Below are 9387 nucleotides of genomic sequence, written 5' to 3'. Positions count from 1 at the left end.
TTTTCTTTATCCAATCCAGGCACCCAGGTTGATTCCATGCCTTTGTTATTGTGAATAGCATAGCAATGACCATACAAGTGCATGTGTCTTTTTGGTATAATGATCTATTTCATTGGGTATACACTGAGTAATGAGATTGCTGAGTTGAATAGTAGCTCTGTTTTAAGTTCTTTTAGAAACCTCCAAACTGATTTGCACAGTAGACGAACTAATTTACACTCTCATCAACAGTGTATGAGCGTTCCCTTTTCTCAAACTGTAAAAATCCTAGAAGAAAACCTAGGAAATACCCTTCTTGACATCAGCCTTGGCAAAGAATTTTTAGCTAAGTCCTCAAAAGCAATTGCAACGAAAACAAAAATTGACGAGTGGGACCTAATTAAACTACAGAGCTTCTGCACAGCAAAAGAAACTATCAACAGAGTAAACAGACAACCTACAGGATGGGAAACAATACTCACAAACTATGCATTTGACAAAGGTCTAATATCCAGAATCTATAACAAACCTAAACAAATCAACAAGCACAAAAATAAATAACCCCGTTAAAAAGTGGGCAAAGGGCATGAATAGAACAGCATTTTTTCATATGTTTGTTGGCTGCTTGTATGTCTTCTAAAGAAAAAATGCTCATCATCACTAATCATCAGAGAAATGCAAATCAAAACCACAATGAGAAAAACAACAGATGCTGGCAAGGCTGTGGAAGAAAAGGGAATGCTTATATCCTATTTCTTTACTCATTTGTATCTCCCTTAAATTCCATCCCTAGGTAAGTGCTCCCTCAGGTAAGAACAGGCCTCATTTTATTTTATTGGTATTTCTCCAATTTCCATAGGCTAAACTTCTTAGAGGGAAAGATGGAGGAGTAGGGAGCACTCACATATGTTTCTGCACATAAGAAAAAATAACCTGAAATTCACATCATGATGTCAGGTCCGGCATCTTCAAATCCTTACAAAAAAAAGGTGCCCAGTTATAATTCAAAACCATGAACACAGAATGATTATTTGTTAAGGCCAATGTGGAAAGGAGAGTGGTAAGGAGCAAACCTTAATATACCATAAAAGTAGCTTTTATAATCATTGAAAAATCCTTGATTCAATATGACAAATTTAAGTTTTTTCATCTCTAGTGCCCACACAAAATGCTTAGTATTCAGAAGCATTTTATCTAAGCTGGAAGCACTCTAATGACAATTCAGAAGCCTTTACTGTCTCCTCAGGAAGCATTTCAGTTAGGACAATGGTGCAGAACAAGATGCTGGTGTAATAGGTAAAGAATTTGCATGAACAAAGCATAAATAGATGCACAATCAGGTTTAGCTTGAAGACCAAAAGCTCAAATGCTTTTTTTAACCTCTTCTCTTTCAGACAGAATTTTTCACTTTCCATTTCTGAAAACTTTTCCAAACAATGTGAAAGCACAGTAAGGAAACTGAATAATAACACATTGTAAGTATTTGCATGCAAGGAAACTCAGAAGTCATATCTTGTTCTGTGTGTACCTTATTATCAGCATCAATTTTTTCTTTTGATACAGTCTTGGTTGGGGAGCGGTTGCAAAGCATCTTTAAATAGTTTTAAAATGGGAATTTTTTCTTTGCAATTGACATCAAGTTGATCAAGCATCTCTTTCAACTGTTTAAAAAACTATTTTAAAATGTTCCTTAATATGTATTCTAAAATTATATTAAAGCCTCCTCAAAAATTAAAACTTTGCAGGTATTTTGATGTCACCAAAGGCTGATATAACTGATAGCTTCATTTGTAAGAATTTCCCCTAGTCACATGGTCAACATTCCACAAAGATTAACTAATTGCAAACGTAGCTTAAAAGTAGCCACTTCCCTTAAAGGAGACTTAGGCTACCTCAACAACTATGCTCCTGGGCTTAAAATTAGTCTTCATGGTATCGCTAACATACACTGGATGGAAGCTACATTGCTGTTTTACTGACTAACTTTTAACACTTTTCTGCTATAAATGCTAGCTGCCTTGGCATTTCACTTATCTTCAACTGTAAAACAGCATGCCTCAGAAGATAATCCCAGTGTCCCTATGGCACATTTACTAAGATTTAGATTTTATTATGCCCCCATGAGTCCTCCAGACTACAAAACTAGAGGTCCCTCTGAGATACTTTGCCAATCTCTTTCTGAAATTTTCTCTTCTTTTCTTTTCCTATCAGTCTCCAAGTTAGACAAATGCTTCAGGGTGATGTGGTAGAATGACCCTGGACTTTGGGGTTCCATTCCAAGGATATGAATCCTTGGAAGTAACCTTCCTGTAATACTGAGTATCACTGGCAAAATTTATCCTTTTTGAGACCTTTCTCCTCATATGTAAGGAACAGCAGAAATACCATTTGGCTTTCAGAACTATGAGAATGAAGGAAGTTGCTAAGCAATGTGACAACACCAAGGGTAAATAAGTATTACTGTCTCCTTCTTTTCCTTTTCTCGCAGTAGGTCTGGCACCCATATCCTCCAGTGGCCTTTTCTTCTCCCTTCCCACCATCTTACTCAGGATTCTATCAGTAACCTTCTATGTAACTCTTTTGCAACCACATGACTTTATTCTTATCAACAAGAAAACATTTATGGGTATAGTTAATAATAGCACCAAGGAGTGGTTTGAGGGGAAGGAAGACTTCAAACCATCCTCCATAAAATCCTCACCAGTCCTCATCGTAAACCTTCCCAAATGAGCACAAACAACCTTAAGTTTGCTATGCTATCACTGCTTTAAGACAAGTCCCTAATCTCTAGCATCTTCAAAACTAACCGAAATTAACATAAAATCTAAGTACAAAGAGCATTTTCCTTGTGAAAGCATTTTATGCTAAATCTCCTACCTCCTACCTCCCACCAGATAGCCATTCCTCAGTGCCTAGAGTTTAGAAATTCTGCAGCCAGCCGCTAAGCCTTACCTATTCTCCCCAAGATAATGCATCCTTACCTCTATGGCTGGCCCCATTGTCCTCCTAAAATTCCCATCTTTTCTCCTTTCTTTCTTGTGACTGGAGCAGGCGTACTACAGCTCTCCTTCCTCTGATTCAATATTACGAAGCCCATGTGAGTCCATTCATACTCCCTGTATAGCCTCCAATACTAAAGACAGCTCCGTGCTGGGCTTTGTCAATAAGCATGATGCTGCCCTCAGGAGCCATCCCGGACACAAACGTAAGTAACGGCAGGTGGGCATTTAGTCTGAAGACAAATCACCAGGGAGAAAAATTGCTAGACATATGCCCAGTAGGGCAAAAAAAAGAAAGGACAAAGGACCAGACAGCGAGAGGAAGTGAGAAAACATGTTTGACCTCTTATTGATATAAATTTAATCAGAAATCATGGCAGAATTTTTAGAAGTTTTACAATAGTGCTTCTAAGAACTGAAGTAGTTTTGAAAAGGGGAAAGGAGTAAAGGAAATCAGGAACAGTTGGAACGTTTTCACCTAATTTAACAAAGGCTATTATTTTCTATGAATCATCCAGAGAGCTTACTTAAAATGCAAATTCCTGGGCTCTGCCTCTAGAGATTTTTTATTCAGGGTTTGGAAAGCCAGGAGTCTGCATTTTAACAAACACCCTGGTGATTCTGATGGAGCTGGTTCAAGGACCACACTTTGAAAAACAATGAGAGTGAAGTTAGGGGAAAGGTCTCTGAGCTGTGGTTATGAAGACCTCATGCTGCTACTGTCACCATCCCCGAGAGACCTTGGACAAGTCACTTACCTCCTTTAATCTTGGTTTCCTTACCAATAAAATGAAAGGATTCAATGAGATGGTCTTTAAAAACCTTTTTTTTTTTGAGACAGAATTTCGGTCTGTCACCCAGGCTCAAGTGCAGTGGCACAATCTCAGCTCACTGCAACCTCTGCCTCCTGGGTTCAAGTGATTCTCCTGCCTCAATCTCCCAAGCAGGTGGGATTACAGGTGCATGCCACCATGCCCAGCTAATTTTTGTATTTTTAGTAGAGACAGGGTTTTGCCATGTTGGCCAGACTGGTCCAAACTCCTGACCTCAGGTGATGTGCCTGCCTCAGCCTCCCAAAGTGCTGGGATTACAGGCATGAGCCACCGCGCCTGGCCTTAAAACCTTTCTAATGCTAAGAAATTAATGATCTATTTTCTTTAATAGTTCTTTTAACCATCTTCTCCCTTTAAAGATTAAAAAATGGTAATTATATTTACGTCTATGAGAAGAGGACAAACAAATGTGCTGGTTATAACAATATTTAATAATAAAACACGGGAGGTTCCTATGCGGTCTTCTGTACATAGCAGCAGCCCTTCTCTAGTTCCAAATTGGGCCCCACAATACTCGAACATATTTTCAGAGTCCCAGGTCACAGATTTTTTTCTTTCTTAAAATCTGTGTTCTTTCCCTTCAGTATTGTATTCTTCCAATTTATTATTTCCTCCACTCACTGAACTAGGTATGCACTTAAAATACAAAACATGAGAAGTAAGCTTTCGAAAGTAGAGAAAAATATCCTTTTAGTGTGTTAGAACCATAAGGTTCCTCATGTATTATACAAAAATGTATTATAAATACATATATGTAATGGCCTTGACAGAAAAAATATGCCCATTTCTCCAGTTCCTAAGATTGTGTTAGCAGAAGATAGGTAAAAACAAAAATGTTTGTTGAGCCTACATGCATCATGCTGTGTGCTCACTGTCCCTGTATCCTCTCAATTCCTTTCAGAGCTAGAATCATCCTGGTTTAGAATTATTCACTCTACAAACATTTACTGAATGAACACTCTGAGCCAAAACTGTGCTAGACACTGGGATTTCAGAAATGAGTAAAACCTAGTCCTCTGTTTTCAAGAAGTGAATAGACAATTAAAGAAGATAGACATGCATCATCACTTAATTGCAATATGTTTTGATAATTGCAATTGTACTAAGTTCAGCTCTGGCAGGAGGATACATAATACTTGGGGAGTATAATCAAGAAAGCCTTCATAGAAGAGCTTATCTTTACAGATGAGGAGGAATTCACCAGAGAGATGAGGAAAGGAAGAAAATTCTAGGCAGAAGTATGTACAAAGACAGAGGAGTGAAACAGTAGAACTTATTCAGAGAGCTGCAAGTCATTTTGTGTGACCAAAGAGAAGGTTGCCCAAGGGATCTGCAAGAGCTAATTTTAAGAATCCCTAATATTGATTGCTTCAAGAATTATTCTAAACATTCTACATGTATGAATGCATTCAATTCTTAGCACAACTGTAACATAGAAGGTATGATTATTATCCCTACTTGGCAAATAAAGAACTTGAGGCACACAGATATTAATTAACTCTCCTGGGATTACACAGCCTGTAAGAGCCGTGCTAGAACTGGGTCCTGGATGTCTCGCTCCAGAGCCCATTCTCTGAATTCTGCAGCACTACTGCTTCTTAGAGATGAGGTTGGAGAGATAAGCAGAACCCAGACCAAGGAGGGCCTTGGAAGTCATCACAATGAGTTTGGATTTTATCTCATAGCCAATGAGAGCCTGGGGCAGGTTTGAGTTCAGTAAGTGAAATTAGTAACTTTGTATTTGGGAAAGGCCGTGCTAGAAGGAACATACAGAATGGACTAGGGAGAGGGCTAAAATTGGAGAAAGGATATCAGGAAGAAAACTAATTGCTCCATAAGAGAGGACAAAAACCCAGGCCGGGCACAGTGGCTCATGCCTGTAATGCCGAGGCAGGTGGATCACAAGGTCACGAGATGGAGGCCATCCTGGCCAACATGGTGAAACCCTGTTTCTACTAAAAATGCAAAAAATTAGCTGGGGGTGGTGGTGTGTGCGTGTAGTCCCAGCTACTCAGGAGGCTGAGGCAGGGGAATCGTTTGAACCTGGGAGGCAGAGGTTGCAGTGAGCTGAGATTGTGCCACTGCACTCCAGCCTGGTGACAGACCCAGACTCCATTTCAAAAAAAAAAAAAAGAGAGAGAGAGAGCAGAAAAAACCCTAAACTCAGGAAGTATCAGTGGGGTTGGAAAGGAGTGGCAAAGGAAGGACTGTTCTTTCAGTAGGGACAAAGTACCTCTTAAGCCTCCCTCTGTCTTTGACTCATGCCCCTAAAGAGCAATGTTTTCACCATCTCTTCCTCTTGTTCACAACTATATTCTTCCTCTGCTCCTAAATTTCTAATAATCTATCCTTGGTTTCTATTTCTCCATTGGACTATTTGATTAGCCAGGGACTTAAATGCAAACAAGTCCACCAGTAGCAAATGACTTTCAATAACATGAGCCTTCCATTTGTGTTCTACTACATGCAAACAGCTTGGTAGCAGTTTGGTTGGCAACTAAATGAGAGATAAATAGCTAAGAAAATGACAAGAAAGGATTATTTTAGATTTACCAAGCATACATTGTCTTTCTAAACTTGTTTTCAAAAGAAAATCATCCTTTGTAAACAGCTTCATTAACTTTTCGCATCAATGTTTTTTATATATATGTATATATACACACATATGTGTGTATATATACACAACATATTTACATATATACACACGTGTATATGCATGTATATACATATATACATATACATATACATATATACATATACATATACATATATACATATACATGTTTATACATATATACATATGTATATATACATATATACATATACATGCATATACACGTGTGTATATACATATATACACACATATGGGTATATATGTATGTATATATGCACACATATGTATATCTATGTATATATACACACATATGTGTATATATGTATGTATATATGTGTAAATATACATACATGTGTGTAGATATGTGTATATATAGTCTAATGGCTTTTCATTCCCTTCTTAAGGAACTCCTACATCAAATCAGAGTTCTCAAATAATTTAACAAACATAAGGCTGAGGGTATTATGGATTTGTTTGCTTTTGTTTCTTTGGCTTTAAAGAAACATAATTCTTGAATTTTTTTAATATTCAGAGAAAATCTCTTACATCAAGCCAATAATTCTTCTTACAGTTATTCTGCCATGCTTGCTGAGAGTGAACTGAGTGGCTGGGACTATGAATATGGTTTCTGCTTACCCAAGACACCCCGGTGTGCTCCTGAACCAGATGCTTTTAATCCCTGTGAAGATATTATGGGCTATGACTTCCTTAGGGTTCTGATTTGGCTGATTAATATTCTAGCCATCATGGGAAACATGACTGTTCTTTTTGTTCTCCTGACAAGTCATTACAAACTTACAGTGCCTCGTTTTCTCATGTGCAATCTCTCCTTTGCAGACTTTTGCATGGGACTGTATCTGCTGCTCATAGCCTCAGTTGATTCCCAAACCAAGGGCCAGTACTATAACCATGCCATAGACTGGCAGACAGGGAGTGGGTGCAGCACTGCTGGTTTTTTCACTGTATTCGCAAGTGAACTTTCTGTCTACACCCTCACCATCATCACTCTAGAAAGATGGCACACCATCACTTATGCTATTCACCTGGACCAAAAGCTGCGATTAAGACATGCCATTCTGATTATGCTTGGAGGATGGCTCTTTTCTTCTCTAATAGCTATGTTGCCCCTTGTGGGTGTCAGCAATTACATGAAGGTCAGTATATGTTTCCCCATGGATGTGGAAACCACTCTCTCACAAGTCTATATATTAACCATCCTGATTCTCAATGTGGTGGCCTTCATCATAATTTGTGCTTGCTACATTAAAATTTATTTTGCAGTTCAAAACCCAGAATTAATGGCTACCAACAAAGATACAAAGATTGCTAAGAAAATGGCAATCCTCATCTTCACCGATTTCACCTGCATGGCACCAATCTCTTTTTTTGCCATCTCAGCTGCCTTCAAAGTGCCTCTTATCACAGTAACCAACTCTAAAGTTTTACTGGTTCTTTTTTATCCCATCAATTCTTGTGCCAATCCATTTCTGTATGCAATATTCACTAAGACATTCCAAAGAGATTTCTTTCTGTTGCTGAGCAAATTTGGATGCTGTAAACATCGGGCTGAACTTTATCGAAGGAAGGATTTTTCAGCTTATACCTCCAACTGCAAAAATGGCTTCACTGGATCAAATAAGCCTTCTCAGTCTACCTTGAAGCTGTCCACATTGCACTGTCAAGGTACAGCTCTCCTAGACAAGACGTGCTACACAGAGTGTTAACTGTTACATCAGCAACTGCATTATCGAATTGTTTTTAAACCTGTAAAAAAAAAAATTACCTGTACCAGTAATTTTAACATAAAGGGTTGGATTCAGGAAATTATTTATTCTTAGGTATGTTGGGCAAGAGACCTCTACCTAGCAGACAGTGTAGTCTATGACCACTGCCATACTAAAAACTATTTGTCATTGATATAGGGCATCAATACCCAAGTTGGGAGCGTTTAGAAATCTTTATAGAAATTTTGTCACAGTAATTTTGTTTGATGAATATATTTAAAAACTGAGGAGGTATTTTGCATAACTTTTTTGCATTTTTACAATTTGTATGGCATTCTATAAAAATATTAGTTCATAACAGATCAGAAATTTAAAATAACTGGCCTTTTTCCTCAGGTAGTTTGAAAAACGCACTCTAGAGATGCACTGTCCAATCTGGTAGCCACTGGCCACATGTGGCTAAATTAAAATTTAATAAAATGAAAAGTGTAGTTTCTCAGTTGCACTAGCCACATTTCAAGTTCTCAATAGCTACATGTGACTAGTGGTTACCATACTGGACAGCACAGACACAGAATATTTTCACCACCACAGAAAGTTCTATTTGTTCTATTATAGAGACTTTTATCTATCCCCTATCTGGATTCTACTTATTTATAATTTAAGGTAAACATCTAAAAGCACATTTCAGCCTATTTGCTTAGTGAAACATTAAGCTGTAGACTGTGAACTCCTCGTGAGTAGGAACCCTGTCTCAGTTCATTTTGTTTTCTTGCTTCCTACCTCAAGATCTTGGCAATGGTACACTACAAATGTGCTGAATTAGAATTACTCTGAAGTTATGAAACATATAATTAAAACAATTTTTTTCCAGAGCTTATATTTTTATTTGAATGAAATAAAATGGTTAAATATTTAAAAATAATTAAGTTTCATCTTTTCTATCCTTTGGAGAGTATAGGAAAATACATTCAGTATTTGCTACAAGATATTTTTACTTATTAGAATTGGTTCTTATAGGACAACAAAACTATGGTTTTAACTACAGTGTTTTTTGTATGCTCCTTTGACTTTTTTAAAGTAACACTCATTGAAAGCTAATTCTATACCAAACATCTTGATAAATGTTATATAATTTAACCCATTTAATCTTCATAAAACTCTATGATGTAGATATTATTCACATTTTATAGGAGAGCAAAACCTACAATTTGTCAACGTTCTCAAAACAAATAAAA

The 9387-nt window shown here is 37.4% G+C and overlaps 1 protein-coding gene across 1 annotated transcript in view; it reads left to right on the top strand.

Annotated features, from left to right (window-relative positions):
• The window catches only part of LHCGR (luteinizing hormone/choriogonadotropin receptor), a 63566-nt gene extending 54492 nt beyond the window's left edge, over positions 1 to 9074 (top strand). Inside the window, exons 10-11 of the mRNA XM_011981593.1 lie at positions 1374 to 1454; positions 6997 to 9074. Of these exons, the coding sequence (XP_011836983.1) occupies positions 1374 to 1454; positions 6997 to 8149 (1234 nt within the window). The 3' untranslated portion in view covers positions 8150 to 9074. The remainder of the gene's footprint in view (positions 1 to 1373; positions 1455 to 6996) is intronic.
• Positions 9075 to 9387: the final 313 nt, after the last annotated feature.

Source organism: Mandrillus leucophaeus, unplaced genomic scaffold (assembly GCF_000951045.1).
Source record: "Mandrillus leucophaeus isolate KB7577 unplaced genomic scaffold, Mleu.le_1.0 Scaffold229, whole genome shotgun sequence".
Classification (NCBI taxonomy): Eukaryota; Metazoa; Chordata; class Mammalia; order Primates; family Cercopithecidae; genus Mandrillus; species Mandrillus leucophaeus.
Note: the sequence above shows the minus strand (reverse complement) of the source record. Positions and strands in the feature narration are given on the sequence as shown.